The sequence below is a fragment of the Vanderwaltozyma polyspora genome, genomic scaffold (genome assembly GCF_000150035.1).
Source record: "Vanderwaltozyma polyspora DSM 70294 KpolScaffold1061 genomic scaffold, whole genome shotgun sequence".
In the NCBI taxonomy this organism is placed as follows: Eukaryota; Fungi; Ascomycota; class Saccharomycetes; order Saccharomycetales; family Saccharomycetaceae; genus Vanderwaltozyma; species Vanderwaltozyma polyspora.
In genome coordinates, this window is record NW_001834671.1 from 38736 (window position 1) to 56319 (window position 17584).

The following is a 17584-nucleotide window of genomic DNA, read 5'->3' on the forward strand; positions in this document are numbered from 1 at the left end:
ATACGAATAAGAATAAGAAAGAATAAGAATAAATAATAGTAAAACCAACGATAACAAAAAGTTGATAATAAAGGTATAATAACATAAAATAAGCGCAATTGCAAATATCTCAAGAGAAAAAAAACACAATACATTTTTTAATTCAAGATAAAATGACTATTGGAAACATTAAGAAACTTTTCAAGAGTAATTCTCAATCTGAACCTGAACCTGAACCTGAACAGTTACCACCTCATATGTCTGTTCAAAACCAAAGAGCTTTAAATCAAGTAGTATTTTCTGTTACTGAAGATGACTCAACTCTTCTTGAAGTAACTGATCCTGCAGCTTCTACAACCCCTGCTTTTAATACTATTCCAAACGTTAAAGATATCTTCAGATGGAGATACAACTATGGTGTAAATTTGGGTTCATGTTTCCTTTTGGAATCTTGGATATACTCTGATCTTTTCGAAAAAGGTGGTGCTTCTGAATTAGATGCTATTAATAGGAATTTAACCGCTTTTGGTGTAGATGTTACTGCTCAAAAGCTATCGTCACACTATACAAATTACATCTCCACCTTGGATTGGAATTGGTTGAAGAATAATGCTAATATAACAGCTTTAAGAGTACCTATCGGTTATTGGCACGTAAATAATGGCCAATTTGTTGATGGTACTCCATTTGCTCCATTAAAATCAGTTTATCAAAAAGCTGCTCCATGGGATAAATTAAAAAATTTAATTTACGTGGCTAAACAATATGGGATCGGAATACTAGTAGATGTCCATGGTCTTCCAGGTGGAGCTAATAGTTCTGATGCTAGTGGATCTATAAATAATCCGCCTACTTTTTTCAAAAACCCAACATATATCAGTAAGATGGTGAACCAAATCTTACCATTCATTGCAAGAGATGTTTGCATCAACAATATAAACGTCATAGGTTTACAAATAGTAAATGAAGCAGATACGAACAATACACCAGTCAACGAACACAACTATTACTTGAGATCGGCTAAGGCAATAGGTGCTATCGATCCTCAATTGCCTGTTGTAATTTCAGATGGATGGTGGCCAGAACAACAGGGTACATGGGTTCAGCAAAACAATTTGGTTTCAACTGTAGTAGTGGATGCACACATATATAGATGTTTTTCATCTTCTGATAAATCCAAGACTGCCCAACAGATTATCAGTAGTTTAAATTCGACTGTTAATTATCCTTCGAAATCAGCAGATTTCCTCACTGGTGAATTCAGTTGTGTTTTAGATGAACAAACGTGGAATCGTACATCTGGTAATCGTGCTGATTTAATAAAACAATTTGGTCAAACGCAGGTTGCAATATTTTCTCAAGTTTCAAGTTGGGGTTGGTTCTTTTGGACTTTGAAATTTCAAATAGGTAATGGTGGTGAATGGGGGTTTGTTCCTCAAGTGAGTAAAAATAATATCCCAAGAAGACCTCAGGGATCTGGTATTACTATAGATTGGGGGAAAGTTCAAAGGATATACCAAGATCATATAAATTATTGGAAAGGTAAAGGATCTTATTTCGAGCATTGGAGATTTGCAGATGCTATATACAAGGCGGCATCTGATGTCCAAACATTCTCTCAATATGGAAATTCAAGAATTGGTAGAACATTATCCTGGACCAAACTACGTAGAGGACAATATATTGCATTGAAGGGAGATAGTTCTTATATGTGGGAATGGGATCAAGGTTACCAAAAAGGTTTGGATGAGTTTAATAAATATTAAAGAAATAAAGAACTTACAAATGATAGTATCTATTTTTTCAGATCAACAGATATGGACTAATAAATGGAAGAATACATGTACAAGTTTATTTTTGCTCCCATTTCATTTAAATTTATATAATTAGGTAATTTAATATTATTTTTTTGGTTTGCTCATGAAATTTAAAATCAGAACAGTACAATTTGAAAAATGCCTAATTCAAAACTAATTATTTTACTGGAATAATATCACTAGATCAAGGATTTTGATTCTATTGATTGCCTTTTTTTTTTAATTTAGGAAATATGACTAGAACCAATAAAGTTTCTTTTCTATAATTATATTTATTCCAAAAGAACCAATTACACTATGATGATATAATTAATTAGCTGACACCTTGGTACTTTATATAATCAAGTGACATTGAGATAAATTTGCACAGCTTATGTGGAGAAGGTTTATGATTACAAAATAGCAAAAAATACTCCGCGACGGGGAATTGAACCCCGATCTGGCACGCGACAAGCGCCCATTCTGACCATTAAACTATCGCGGAAATTGAGAAGAAGAAACAAAGCACTCACGGTGGGGGTCGAACCCACAATCTTCTGATTAGAAGTCAGACGCGTTGCCATTACGCCACGCGAGCTTAATTTCTTGGAAAACTTTTCAGAAAATATAACAACTGATATACAAACTTGAATCCCAAAATTCACATGATATTTTCCAAATGTTTTGATTGATCATTTCAGAATGGTAAGGTTTTAGTTATTATCCAATTATAGACATTTTAACCTAAAATATAGTGAAATTTGCTGATATTGGTTATTTGTGTTTTTCTTATTAAAGCGATATCATCATGTGTCACGAGTGTTTGTTCGAATGGGAAAAGCTTCAACGCATCTCAAAGTATATAAGAACCTTATGTAATATACTATAATAGGTAACTATGTATCAAACTAAAAGAACGATCCAGTTATCTAGTAAAAGAATGAACAACATGACTGCGAGTAATCCTATAACCCAGTATGGTAGCGCTGCTGAAACTAAGGCAATAATGGATGACAGCTTTGATCTCATTCAGAGCTTAGAAGAACAGATCCGCCAGAACAAGAAAGAACAAAAGCTTGTCTGGACTAATAATAAACTAAATAATACTGAAAAACTAAAACAATTCGAAACATTATTTGACGAACTTCAACAAACAATAAGATTAATTGACAATATTAACAATGTACAAAACAACAATTCTGAGAACATACCAGCGTTAAAAGTTGAAGGACTTGAGAATGCTGTATACAATCAAAACTCCATTAATAACATAACAATTAAAACAGAACATGAAAACATACCAGTAACAGCAGTTGAAAGAACTGAAAAGACTGTCTATAATAACAAAAACAAACCCCGAGCTGAAATCAATGCAGAAATGGATATCAACCTTGAACTCATTCAGATCTTAGAAGAACAGATCGACCAGATCAAACTTCAACAAAAGAATATTTGGTTAAAAGCTAATGTCGACTACAAAATTAAAATTAAAGAAACTAGAGAATTGATGACTGAGATCAAAGATATCAGAGAGCTCATCCAGGATTTTAAAAATGAATATAATCAAAAATCAAATATTAATAATATAATTGAAATAACAACCAACATTAATAACAGCAAAAACAAAACCCAAACTGAAATTAAAAATTACAAAAAATCATCTGATTACCCTTTTGAAGAACTTAATCAATATGATGAAGTAAACTTCATCGAATATAAGGATGAAAATGGTGGCCATTTTTTATGAAGTGTTAACCAAAAACAACCAAAAGACGAAATTCTTTTATAAATACTCGACAGCCAAACTTGATTACAAGTTGGACAATATAAATGAATTTTACAAATGGGTAAAATCGTTGAGAGAATTCACTTATCATTGGAAGTTTCATGATATCACTACCATTCTCGACCCTCTGGCATTGACTTCAGAAGAAAACTATATTGTAAAAAATGCAATAAAGAAAAGTTTGAATAATACATTGAAGAATAGCATTGAATATGAATTTTACGCAGTGGATATGTACAACAGTTTAAAAAGTGAATTCATGGATAAATATTCATCAGGATACAAAAAAAAACTATGGAGGAATACATATGTGGATTTGTATTGTACAGACATAATTGGTATGAAAAACAGATTTATTAAACTAATCAACATCGAATACTATAGTACTGATACGTCAATGTTACCTATTTTCACGAATAGCTATTTCATATCAAAGATACAGACCTGTTTACATCCATTCTTACTAAACGAAATCACCAGAGTACTTTTAGAACAATTGACAGAAACAAGGGGAACCATTAAATTGACACCGTTTAAATATGTAAAATTGATTTCAGATACTATAAGAGATAACAGATATATGCAAAATCTGTTTGAGGTAGAAATCCGGAAATGTAGTCATTGTGATTCAACCTTCCATAGTACCAAAAATTGCAACTCAAGGGCAGCAATTAATCTTAGGCAGAATGAATAGGGAAGAATAGAACACGAGTAAAGTTGTTTTACATACTGCAGAATCAGGTCTAAAGCACAATGATCAGACAATTAAAAATGCCAACATGATAGAAACCATAAAAAAGAATGAAAATAAGAACCAATTGCAATATAAACACAACAAAAGTTGACGACACAGTCTGGGTACCAGCGAAAGAACTGATACACGATTATCACTGAAAGAAGAAAACTAAAAAACTCAGAGCGGTTAGACCACCAAATTTCAAGGCCCAACGGCCTGAGATATCACTACTCGAAGCGCACTTGAGATTAAATCATTTAACATCTCAAGTTATTCAAGAATCTGTCAAGAATAACACTTTCTATGATCTTGATAAGATTAAGGAACTTAAAACGAACAAAAACCTTTGGTGTCAGACATGCAATACTGAAAAAATGACGTGAAATTTCCATTATACAGATACGATGAATCATTACTCAAGTATTAAAGAACCTGGTTTATCATGGAGTCTGTATACATTGGGACCTGTTAAACTAACACCTGCAAATCATGACAAATATATGCTAATGATGATTGATAATATTTCGAGATACATTTTAATCTCTACTAATAACAGTATGGATATGATCCCTTTTACCGCACATATTGAAAAGAATATTAAGTATATTCAAACTCAATTTGGTCGTGGAGTTCAAGAACTGATCATGGATCGCGGGAATGAATTTGACAACCTTGAAATGATTGATCTTTGTGCTGAATATGGAATATAACGAATATTCACCTCAGCACAAGATCACTCAACAAACACCAGGGCAGAATGGGGAATTACAATAATTATTACGGACATTAGGACGCTATTTATTCGGTCTAGGGTGCCTCTCAAATACTGGAATTTTGCTGCAAAAGCTGCAGTTAATGTCAGAAAGTGTACTTACAAAATGAAGACGAAAAATGCTCCTTTAAGTGTCATTTCAAAATATGCGTTAAAAATTATGCTACATAGTTTCATATTTTTTGGTGCACAAACTGTTGTGTAGCAACATAATAGCAGAAAGGCACAACCTCCTAGAGTTAATGCAATTATGCTATGCAAAGATCAAAACAGTTTTGGATATTAAAGAAAGTGGAATCCATGAAATACCAATTGAAATATATGCTGAAATGGAAAGAGATATATTAAAAGTAACAGAACAAAAAGAACAGCAGGTATTCTAACCATCAACACATAATAATTATATAAATAAATGCAAAGAATTAGAAGAAAGCAATGATTCAAAACATTTAGAGATCTTGGTGGAGAATCTTTAAAAAGAGAAGGTGGATATTGTCAAAAACTTTTCGATTTCCCCTATTGGATTTAATATCACATTCTATGATCCTTCCGTCTTATCAAGAATATTTTGATGATTAGCTTCTATAAAAGATGGCGACTTATCATACCTGAGGGATGAATGTCTTATTTAATGTAGTTGACTCTGTATTTTCTTCATTTAAAGGTTGAATATTTAATTCTTCAAATCCCTCCTCTTCTAAACTTTTTACAATATCCATCTCTGCTATTGCTTCTCGTGATTGCACTCGGATGTCTTCTTGACCTAGTCATTCAAATTGGTATTTCATGGAATATATACACTTTCTTCAATATATAACATTTCATCTTCTTTTGTTCCATTATCATTAACCAATTTATAAATTGAAAAAGTGTACACACATATTAAGGCGATAGTAATATGAAGTTACCAACACCCTGTTATCTCTAATCTATACTCTTTGTAATCTATCAGAAGAAAGAAATCAACGTTTAACTAGAACTAGATTCAAGAGATCATATATAATTTCAAATATGCTGCACTGACCTTATACTGTAGTTATTGAAAAATAAATTACCATTTTAGAGAATTTCTTTAGAGCAAATCTACTTATCATTAATATAATACCTGTCAACAAGATAGAACAATTTACTAAATAATCAGTCATGTAGTAGATTTCGCTATTAAAACTAATTTCATAATATAAGCATTATAGCGTCTCTTTTATCATTAAATAATTATTAAACAATAATTATATCATTATCTATAGTGTTATGTGAAGGAACGCTCACTATAAATGAGTTAAAACGTACGGAGTGTCCTTGAAATGCATTTATTTTATTCTATTGATTTCTCAATGAACTTATAAAATCTATTGGAATAATTTTGAGGAGGTATGGCACTTATTACTTTAAGATCGTGATTTAAAGATCTCCAAACAGTTTCTAATCTTTTTACAATCGAATAGTTCGTCAAACAGTCGATAACACCAATGTAATATATGACACTCAGGTTATTATCTTGATTATCAGAGGCTAAAATACCACCTTCGTCCCTTTTAAAATAGTTAAAATTCGAGTTATTAATGTAATATAACTGAGCCTCTTCTTTTAACTTTTCTTTAACTGGTTCATCAGTTTCAACATCACCATCTAAATCGTAAATCCCTATTAAGAGCGAGTAATCCATTACATTCATTGTATTTAGTAAACTTATGTCTCTTTTTAATTGCTGTAGAAAGACTCTTTTCTTTAAAGGTCCAAAAAGTATTTTTTCCTTTTGATGGAGCCAGTTTAAGTCTTTTAATACATTCGAACTTTCGGATTCATTTTCATCTTTATTCTCATCCTTAGTAACGCTTGTAATGCGACCCCAGGTCGAACCTTTCAAGTCATATGTTTTTTGAATTGGTAAATGAGGAGGAAAAACATTATTCATAACGACCAAATAAATCTTTCTGTTTCTAATAACATTCTCAAATGATATTGGTAATTTTATTCTATGCAATCCATAAAACTGACATATCAGAGTATCAGGATTGTCTGAAATATGCTGATAATATATCTTTAAGTTCTTCCTTAAATGTACATGTTCAGAATGATGAACTGTTTTGATGATATACCTATAATCTCTTGAAAAATAAAAGAAGGAACCACTTTTCCCAGGAGAATTTAACTCGTTCATTATATGCTTCGAAGTCAAGGAAATTAAATAATCTTTTGAGTCAATTCCAAAATTTTTTCGTAGATGGTTAAAGACATTTGGAGAATAATCCTTAAATTTAAACATATATTGATTTGAAAAAGATTGTACATTTTCTTCGCCTGAGTAATCAAAGGCAAATTTTTTATCTATATTAAAATCTGTAATTGTTAATTTTTTATCTTCCATTTTTGTATCAATTGCTTTTAAACCTGCGGTTTTAATACCGGTTAGCATATTATCTGCAATAATAAAATTAACATGTTTCCCATTTACTTTATTTTGAAACATTTTTCTTTCTTTCTTAAGGACATAATTTGAAATATCACTTCTTTGTGATTTTTTCCTCTGGGCTAATCGTTCATTCATTTTCTTAATTTCTGAAATTGCCAGTTCAGAATTTTTAGATAATCTTTTATCATTATTGTTATTATTGTTTGAGTTATTTCTTGATTTAAGTATTACAGGCAATGAATGCGTTGAAGGATCTTTATCTTTATTAAAATTTTCCCCATTTCTCTTGGAAGTGAATGAATTATTTACCATTGAAGGCAATGATAGAATAGAATTGCTTGCCTCTAATAATAGATCTTCATTTATATCTAAAAGTTGTAATGGCGATACAGGTAAAATTTGTGAATGGTTATTTGCCCTGAACGGTATATATTTAATTAAGGAGTCCTGAGTAATCGTTCTTCTTGCACGTAATAAAGATTTTGAATTTTGGTCATTTGCTAATGAAATATCACTTGAATCTTGTCCATACAAAGATACACTTAAGGAACTATCATTATCTTCAGTTCTTTGTAAGTCTGATTCATTAGTAGTGGGTGTCGATAACTTGCTAGCCCATACTTGATGATGGTGTATTATTTTATTAGATAGATCATCCTCTATATCGATGAACTGGTTGTTATTGATATTGTTGTTGGTATTGTTATTGCTATCAATTGCATGAAAATTGTCACTCGGCACCATTTTATGAACATCTATCTACGACTGAGCCAATATCAATCTTGCAATAGAACAAAGGTAAGTATATCAACAGATGGATTGTAAAATAACTGTAAACAGTTTTAAGAATCTCAAAACCAATGAGCAAAGAAAAATAAAATAATAAATATACTAAAACACAACGAACAGTAAGACTTAGCAAAAACAAAACCAATATTTGATCCAGATCAAATATTAGAAATCAGATGGGTTCTTTAGATATGGGGATTATGGGGGGGTGGAACTGACTAAATAAATAATTAATCAAATGAACAAGCAAAATTGAAATATAAAAAGAATCCAACTCAAACCTGAACGTAGATTAAAATCCTATCTAACAACAGATTAAATAGAATAATTCAATTAATTGATGATAGATATTAAACGTAATGAAGTGGCTAGTATCTCAATCACTATACTACTATAAAAAGATGGAAATTTTGAAAAATTATCATCAATTTCCCCTTTGAAATTCGAATCGAACAAACAAAGAGTTTTACCAAAACTGGAAAATACAGATGTAAAATGTAATGCAATTTCGAAACGAATAAGGTTTGGTTAGCTTCTCTTACCAGTTGTAGTGAAATTTTTTCTGACGTTGTATTGAATGGAAGGTAAGGTAAGGAAAGGGAAGGGAAGCGAAGGGAAGCGAAGGAGATGGAGGATGTTGATGATGTGGTAATGAAAAATTGATTCAAAAAAGGAAACGTAAAGGGAAGAAGTTAAAACGACAAGGAAAAGATGAATTGGGATAGATATAGGCAATAAGAGAGAGAGACCCACGTCCACACACAATAAATAGGAAATGGCACTGCAGGTAAAGAAAAGGAATGGAGGGAGAGGGAGGTAGAGGAAAGTAGAGAGACAGTGGTACCAGAAAGTAAAATAGACTGAAGCGAATGGATAGATTGCAAAAATAAAGAAATTGATTTTAACAATCAATGGATCGATCTGTTAACCAATTGTTCTTGATTTTTAATCTTGAATTTTTAAACAATACAAAATTGTTTAAAAATACGATACTGTCCTTAACTTAACGTATTGAGATGCAGACCCTATGTACCTTCTTTCTTCTTTTTTAGAATTGACAGGAAAAATAATAATAATGTAGTATTAAACTGGATAGCAATTGTTTGACTAAGACCAATTAATGCATGCATGCAGTTTCGATCTTATTTTTTTTTGAATTTATTTTTGAAGATTCAAGATTAGTAACTGAGCTAAGCCTTTTCGAGATATAATGATGATTAGTTTGGTTGGATTTAGATACTATTACTTGTTCATATATTAAAGGTAAAAGTTTCGAAATGACATGAGTCGATATTTTAAAGAACCTAGAAACATCAACAATCGTAACGAAAATTTTAGATATTTGTGGAGAAACCCACATTTATGATAAGCCAACCAAATTTGATCAATTCCATCTAAGATTCAATTTCACAGTGTTAAATTGAAACATTAGAGGTTATTTCTCCTAGTAATTAGTTAGTTCTTGGTATAACCCAAATTAATTGAGTCGACTCTCTGAGTTGATTTGAACAATTTTAGATGATTTATTTCCCGCTTGGCTATTTACTTGCTCTAGTGTATTTAATTGAACACAGAAATTGCCATATAAGAGGGCTTTTTTTTTGATATAAGAATCAATAATTTATAGTATTATCGCTTGCTTATTCAGATATGTACTACTCATTCTTCCGCTAGTTTCCCACACATTATAGCATTCATTATCGATATTATTGTAAGCTATTATTTGTCGTGATGATAGCCATTTAAATACTTGATTTTGTTTTCTCAGATTATTTCCTTCATTATAACTAAATCTAGTGAATTAGATGATTCAGACCAAGAAGACTAGTTATATAATTTCATCGTAGAACCCACCGCGTAATGGGAGGACGTATCTTGGATGTGAATAACTACTGTTTTATTTAGTTCTAAGACGTTCAATCAATGATATTAAAATCATATTCTAATATAAAAGAGAATACTTGCCAATTGTATTGACAGTTTAGGTTAGTTCTCGATTATAACTTCAAGACAGTCAATATTTAGTGTTAAAAACTATTCTTATTCGAAAATAATCGATTTTCCCTTTCTTGATTTCAAAAGAAAGCATACAGAATTCGAATCATCCTAAGTTTAACTAACTCATCGTCATCATCGTTTTAGTTCCAAAGTATTTATTTACTTCAGTAGGTATGAACCAATTTTCGAAAACGTTATATCGAGAGTACTACAACCAGTTATGGCAGATATATATAAGACGCAATCATATAAGGTGATACATCACGTAATTTGGTTATGTAATAAAAACGTTGAAATTAAAGAAAAAAATTGTTCCATTAAGGGAAATATTAACTAAAAAGTAGTAGATTATACCATCGTTGAAATATTTGTTGGCAGACCTTTAATGTGGGTTGGAAGGTCGGTTTAGTTCTAAATTAAGAATAATTAAATTCAAAGTCTTACGGATCTTTCATGACATCTAGAGATAGATCTAATTTAGAAATTGACTTTTCAAGATCAGATTTAAAAAGGAAAAGGGCAAACTTTAATCGATTGTTGAATTCTTTGGAGTGTACTTATACTTGCGTAGTAACCCTCCCAATTAACCAAATCAAGTTTATTCCGTTAGTCGACATATTCTATAAAGAATTTTAATTGCCTCTTTTTGCTTAATCTTTGTAATGCTAGTTAGTATGTAGTCAATTTGTACTCTTGTAACATCAACGATGAAAAGTACATGTAAATTAGCTATGTAAAAAATGAGCAGTTACAAGAAGCCTTGTTTATTATTGGTTAAGTTTGAATCAAATATGTACCATTTTCTGGAATCTATTTGCAAGGTGTGTGAATTTCATACCAGAAGAGAATTCTAGTAACAAATAATGATAGCAACATCAATAAAATCCATCCAAGTGAACAAGAATATTTAAATAGTTTTTATTCTGTTACTATTTCCATTGTTTCTAATATATCAGATTCCGTTATATAGTAGTATTTAGCAGTAGTAAAAAACTTTTCTAATGTATAAAATAAATCTGAACAATTCATAGTCTCGCCCGTATAACAACAGAGACGATCCCTAATGCTCGTATATTTCCCATACGAACGTCTACAAAGAGAAAAAGAATGAATTTAGCCGCCCAATCCACCAAGAACATACCATAACACAACATATCGGAATGGAATGGAATGGAGCGGAGCAGATCAGAACCGCATTTCAAACTCCGCCGACAGACCACACACGTTACCCTCCTTGCCATTCCAACAATCAATCATCTCCAAAACAAACCACGGTACACTACACTACACGTTGTTGTTCCGCCACCAAATAAATTCATGCCAATCTTGCTTATCCAATTTTGTCGCTGGAGAACGACGCGGCAGCAACGAAAATAAATAAACAATAAGTGGTACATTGTATGTATATCGCATATTCTGATAAAATTAGGAAAATAACGCGTAATGAACGAATGAATGAGATGTACCCGAGAGGGACAGAATAAAGGATACATCATCATCATCATCATCATCATCATACATATAGCTAATGATAGACCAGACACACAAACAAACAAGGTTGAGACTGGGAATAAGACTAGTTGGTGCAAGAGTTTCATTTCTTTTCTTCCTTGAGAACTGAAACTTACATGCGACTGAACCCACCACTATTTAGTTCATCGCTTAACTTCTGAGCTACAAGAATAAAAAAGTTGAAGTATCTCAAGTTTGTAGAATGATGATTTGATTTGATTTGATTTGATTTTGAAGGGAGAAAAGGGTAGTGAGCAATGAGAAGTTGATAGATGAACCGCCATGGCATTTGATATTGGCATTGATTAGGTAGACTGAGTGTGTGAACTTGTGTATTGTTCTTTTTCTAGATAGAGTTGCGATAGACAAAAAAAAAGAACAATAAAAATAAAATAAAATCAAAACGCTAATAGGTTAGGCTTATTTTGTAAACTTTCTTGATTGTTAACTGTATGTTTCTGTTGATGGGCAAGAATATAAGAGACCTTTATTTTTTTTTTTTAATTTTCTTGGATTTAGTACAAAAAGGAAAGTAAGATTTCTTCCAGTCAATGAATCTTTTCTATCTTTTAATGTCTTCTTTTTTTTTTATTTTTTATTTTTTATTTTTTTAATTAGACTTGACTATAGTATTGTTATATAAGAAGGAGCACGTAATTTCTCATAATACAGGGAAAAAGAATAAGTGAAAGGGAGGGGAGAATAGAGAGTGTTTGGGGACTGTATATCATTATATATTTACTTTTTATTTATTATTTCTATTGTACTTTAAATTCTTTTATTTATCATTTATCATTTATCATTTATCATTTATCATTTATCATTTTTAATTTATATCCCCTAATTGTCAAGGACGATTTCTTTAGATCATGGTATCTTCTATGATCGACAATAGTGTGATTAACATGTGTATAACTTCTGATTCTGATAGTGATACTGGGGTGAAGTCCAGGTCCAGATCACGGTCAGCATCGATGCAAGATCCGTTGTTAGCACCATTACATGATGGTGGTAAGATGGGAATTGAAAAAAACACCAATAATGCAACGAGTACAAAAATACAGGGAAACAAGACTATCACACATAATAGCGGTGATATCCATTCTGTGAAATCATCCTTTGATGACAATCCTTTACTCGCCATTACCAAACCCACGTTTGCGCCGAACAACACGCCGGTACAAAGCCCACCAATTTCATCTCCAGATATCATCAATAGCACTATCAGTTGCACCAATACGAATTCTAGTAATTCCACTACATCTTCATCAGCAGTTGAGCAACAGCAACAGCAACAACCGTTTACTTCACCAACTGGCCATACTAATTCGAACAACCACGATGTCTCAGCTTTACGTCGTTTCCCTCCTTCAAACGCATCATCTTCTTTCTCGATACCGTACTCACTCGACAGTATGGGAAAACACCAACACCAACCAGCATCACCAGAACAAGAACAAGAAGAGCTGCAGTCATCGGTCACTGCTGTTAACACCACCGCCAACGCCAACAAGAACGCCACCGCCACCCTCAACACAAGTGCCGTCAGAGACAACACTGCAGAAATAACACCCCCTGGCGGCACGCAGCCGCCAAGATCGTCGTTGCTCGGCACAAAAAAATCAACAAAACCACAAACCCAAACCCACCGCAATAGGAGCAACAGCAACAACAAGAACAACAACAAGAACCACGACGAAGAACAAGAACAAGAACAAGAACATGAACATGGTGAATTTGTTATGGTGGGAAAAAATGATCGTTGTGGCGGTCACGACGCTACCAAGGGGGCTGCAGTCTATAATGGCGGGAAAATTTTTCCCCCAATTGGCTTTGTCGTTACAAGTGGTGCGTGTGACAGTAAGAATAATCCAGCAGCCGTTGTTGGAAACAATTTTGTAAAACGCAAAAACGGTCACATGCAGTCATTTGTCACGAGCGACAGCGGCAACGATGATGACGACGACGAAGACGAAGACGAAATCGAAGTTACAGGTAAAGTTCAGGATAATGTTCGAACTAATCAAAATGGTGATACAATAAGTGAGGGTATGGTTAGGCAACATATTTCTACTGTTAAAGAGGTTCCTGATATTCACTTGTTGCGTTTAAAGGCTAATAACACAAGCGAACACAGATCTAGAGTGTTTTCTACTCCTGTTGTTATTATGGGCGATAACGCTGACTCGATCAAAAAGGATATTCTAGATTCCTCAAATACACAAAATAATATGACAAGTGATAGAGAATTACTCGATGGAAGTAGAAATTTGAAAACTATTTGGGGTGAAGATTCTTCGACTTCTAGTAAAGTTATGAATTCAAGTTCTAGTTCAAGTTCAAATTCAAATTCTAACTCTAATTCTAATTCTAACTCTAATTCTAATTCTAACTCTAACTCTATTCCCAATCACGATTCTGGTTCAAGTTCAAGTTCCAGTTCCAGTTCGAATTCGAGTTCGAGTTATAGTGGTGTTCAAAGTTCTCATTCTGAACCACAAAGTAATTTAATTGAAAGACATGAATTAATACAAACTCAAATGAATTCAAAAGACAATTCTCCTGATGAAAATAAAATATCTTCAACAACAACTACAACTACTACTTCCACAGACACAGCTGCCACTACTACAACTACAACTACTTCAACTGCAACAAATAAATTTAATCATGGTATACCTCCTGAAAAATTATATATCGATAGCAAGAAAACAGTGGGGAATCTATCATCAAATGATCACCCAATTCATATCACCTCTTGGTTAAGCTCAAAACGTGGTGACGAAGTATATTCCTTATTAGATGTTCCTTCAAATCATAGATTCCACGAAATAAGCAGTAGAGATAGCGACAGACAAAGAAGCAGGTACTCCATTTCTGGTGATCTAATTTCTTCCCAACCTCCAAGATCAGCCTTGTCTTTGAGTAGTAGTTCGGCAAGTAGCAGACCAGCTGCTGACTTCACGGTCGATCATACACCCGCCATATTCGGCTCTGCTCAGCATGGTGAAACAAATATTCAAGTAAAAATCGAAGATACCAACAATGGAACTGCAGTTAATGATATCAAACCCCCTCAAATCACCGATGAAGAGAAAAATAATAATAAATCTTCATCAAAAAATATGAAGAAACACAAAAATGTGCCAATTTCTTCAAACATTCACAAAAATGATAATTCTAATAGTTCCAATAGAAATGTCGAGAATAATGATAATAACAGTAATAACAACAACAACAACAAAAATACTAATACTAATGATAATAATAACGAAGAAGAAGAAGAAGAGAATTATGTACCTCCTCCTCCTCCAAAATTTATAAATTCAAAATTAGACGGCGTAAGATCAAGATTATTGTTTAATCCAAGATCAACCTCACCAAAAGTCGATGATGATATGGGCACGGCCGCTGCTGTGCTATCAAATATGAGATCCTCCCCATTTAGATTCACCAACAGGAGCGCCTCACTAGGGAGTGCAAGTAGACCAGGTTCGTCTTCTTTATCCTCAAAGAACTACCAACGTCCTATTATAAGGATACAAAACAGAGAAAGATTATTTGACGACGAAGATGAAGATGATGATGCCATCTGGGATGATGATGACGATGACGAGGAAGAGGATGGGTCGAGTTCGTTGACAGCTGGCGCTTCCAGTGACGTTAAAAATTCTTCAGGTCGCAAGAACTATCCAAATGGCCATCCAGCCACATCTGCAAAGACAGGTAACTACAGAGAGGTGACTTGGAATAAAAATGGTAAACGAATCAATGGCAGACCTGCTCCTAACGCATCGACGAAAAAGGTTAAAAGGGATAAAGAACATGTAAAGACCAAACCTCTAATTAAAGATGAACAATCTGGCGTAGCCGAAGTTAAATTTATAAACAATGATTCTCAGATGTCTGCATCAGAAACTGAAGGCAAGGATAAACCTAAAACTGAGAAGAAGCCAAATATTGGCACAAGGTCTCGCAATGGCTGTTGGATATGTCGTTTAAGAAAGAAGAAATGTACAGAAGAAAAGCCAAATTGTTATAATTGTGAACGTTTGAATTTAGAGTGTTATTATCATATAAATAAACCAGAATTTGTTTCTGATCCAGCCAAGAAAAAACAAAAGTTAGAAGAAATAAAGAAAAAGACCAAAGAAGCCAAAAGAAATGCAATGAGGAAAAGACCACCAACTTAATTCATTCTTTTATGAAAAAGATCATATTATTATTATCATTGTTAGTATTATTATTTCCTCCATTCTAAACCTTCCTGATTATCTTCAAACAATTAAAGATAAAAAAAAAGTGATTGAAACAAAAAGATAAAGGTGGTTTCAAGATAAACCATTGTATGGGTTTGTAGGAAGTGGGACAACATCGAATAACGCATTTTCTGTAACATTATTTCATTTATTTCGTTTTGTTTTGTTTTGTTTTGTTTTATTTTGTTCGTGTATTTATTTATTTACCTTTTGTGTGTGGTTTGTTTCTATATTATTCCGATTAAACATAAACAACCACATAAACTCCATTCGATCAACCTTGGTAATAATTTAAACCCAAATATACGTATATAAACATATAAATATATGTACCCACATATATAAATTTCCTAAATAACAAAAAAAATACTTGTGACATTAATTAATCAAGCCTGTATTGTATAGTTTTACTTTCCTGGTTCAGCAATCGTCCCCACAATATGATTGCTTCAGCTTACTTCCATAAAACAAGATATAAATCTAAACCATTGACCAACAACAAGATAACATTAACATCCAATGATAAATTCCGATTATTCTCTAATCTTGAACGTGTAGCTGAACTCTGTTCACTACTAGAATGTAAACTTCGTTCGATATCAAAATGGCTACCTCATCACCAAATCTTACTTGTTCCGCTCTCTCTCTCTCTCGGCCGAGAATCGAATTCTAAATTAGACTAAATCCTCATATCCGCATTAACTCATATAACAAGAATCTTATATATATAAGTCGAACTAATATCAAGATAAAGAATGAGAATCTATAGTTTTACATTTAAATTATTCTTATTTTGGTACTGTTCAAGGTCAACTAAACTAGTTTAGTTTTTGATTTATATCAAGCTAAGTATATATTAATAATATTAGAGTTATTATAAGCTATTTTATTTATCCATCATGATAATGATAATATAACTTGAGTTATGCCCTAATTATACTGGCATCATGAATTATTCAATTTCTGTTTAATGGACAAAAGAATCATAATGTTTCAGTTATTTGAATATGGTTTGATAGCTTTTTAATAGATGATTCTTGGGTTGATGTTGGTTGAGAATCGAGTCGTTATTAGGAATAAGATCCCAATTGTGTGTCTTTTTTTGAATTTTTTTTTTCTTTCTTCCTTGGATGGGGTTGGCTCTAATGATTACTTCGTTTGTCCACTAGTCATTAATAGTAATATAAGATATTCCTGTTAATTGCATATTATTTTTCATATCATATTTTGCATAGATGAAGCCATTCTCATACATATAGGTCGATCGATAAATAATGTAGCGGTGGATATTAGAGATTCAATATTGATTAGTCCCTGTGTCTGTTAGTGTAACTACCTCTTTTTCTATCTTCATGATGAAAAATTTTAATAATGGTTCTAGTACAGTTACATTGTTAATGTTTATTGAGGCATTCGTGGTTGCTCATCGATATATTCATTGATCCTTTTCATATGGCTGTTATTGGAAACTATGAGAACTCTCTATTCCTGATTCACACTTGACTTCTTCTCATGCCTGCTATCTTAATCTTACGTTTCATTTA

The 17584-nt window shown here is 32.5% G+C and overlaps 5 protein-coding genes, 2 non-coding genes and 1 further gene across 7 annotated transcripts, besides 4 other annotated features; 5 read left to right on the top strand and 3 right to left on the bottom strand.

The window, feature by feature from the left end:
• Positions 1-152: 152 nt before the first annotated feature.
• Positions 153-1745, top strand: MRX18 (17-beta-hydroxysteroid dehydrogenase-like protein; the record flags this gene model as incomplete). Its single annotated transcript, XM_001645399.1, has 1 exon — positions 153-1745. The coding sequence occupies one exon, from the start codon at positions 153-155 to the stop codon at positions 1743-1745; it is 1593 nt and encodes a 530-aa protein (XP_001645449.1).
• Positions 1746-2208: 463 nt separating this feature from the next.
• Kpol_1061trna3 lies at positions 2209-2280 on the bottom strand. Its single transcript has one exon. It is a non-coding gene; the product is annotated as a tRNA-Asp (tRNA).
• Positions 2281-2301: 21 nt separating this feature from the next.
• Kpol_1061trna4 lies at positions 2302-2373 on the bottom strand. The gene has a single exon. It is a non-coding gene; the product is annotated as a tRNA-Arg (tRNA).
• A 300-nt stretch (positions 2374-2673) lies between these two features.
• Kpol_1061p15 (Tkp4 protein) lies at positions 2674-3522 on the top strand (the record flags this gene model as incomplete). The annotated part of the gene is made up of 1 exon (XM_001645400.1): positions 2674-3522. One exon carries the CDS (start codon positions 2674-2676, stop codon positions 3520-3522), a length of 849 nt encoding a protein of 282 aa, XP_001645450.1.
• On the top strand, positions 3497-4255 carry Kpol_1061p16 (Tkp4 protein; the record flags this gene model as incomplete). The annotated part of the gene is made up of 1 exon (XM_001645401.1): positions 3497-4255. The coding sequence occupies one exon, from the start codon at positions 3497-3499 to the stop codon at positions 4253-4255; it is 759 nt and encodes a 252-aa protein (XP_001645451.1).
• Positions 4256-4455: 200 nt separating this feature from the next.
• Positions 4456-4677: a sequence feature (similar to Tkp4 protein; correction of possible frameshift sequencing error).
• On the top strand, positions 4456-5349 carry Kpol_1061p17 (the record flags this gene model as incomplete).
• Positions 4681-5004: a sequence feature (similar to Tkp4 protein; correction of possible frameshift sequencing error).
• Positions 5008-5271: a sequence feature (similar to Tkp4 protein; correction of possible frameshift sequencing error).
• Positions 5275-5349: a sequence feature (similar to Tkp4 protein; correction of possible frameshift sequencing error).
• Positions 5350-6384: 1035 nt separating this feature from the next.
• On the bottom strand, positions 6385-8226 carry Kpol_1061p18 (uncharacterized protein; the record flags this gene model as incomplete). The annotated part of the gene is made up of 1 exon (XM_001645402.1): positions 6385-8226. One exon carries the CDS (start codon positions 8224-8226, stop codon positions 6385-6387), a length of 1842 nt encoding a protein of 613 aa, XP_001645452.1.
• Positions 8227-12650: 4424 nt separating this feature from the next.
• Positions 12651-15974, top strand: UME6 (DNA-binding transcriptional regulator UME6; the record flags this gene model as incomplete). Its single annotated transcript, XM_001645403.1, has 1 exon — positions 12651-15974. The coding sequence occupies one exon, from the start codon at positions 12651-12653 to the stop codon at positions 15972-15974; it is 3324 nt and encodes a 1107-aa protein (XP_001645453.1).
• Positions 15975-17584: the final 1610 nt, after the last annotated feature.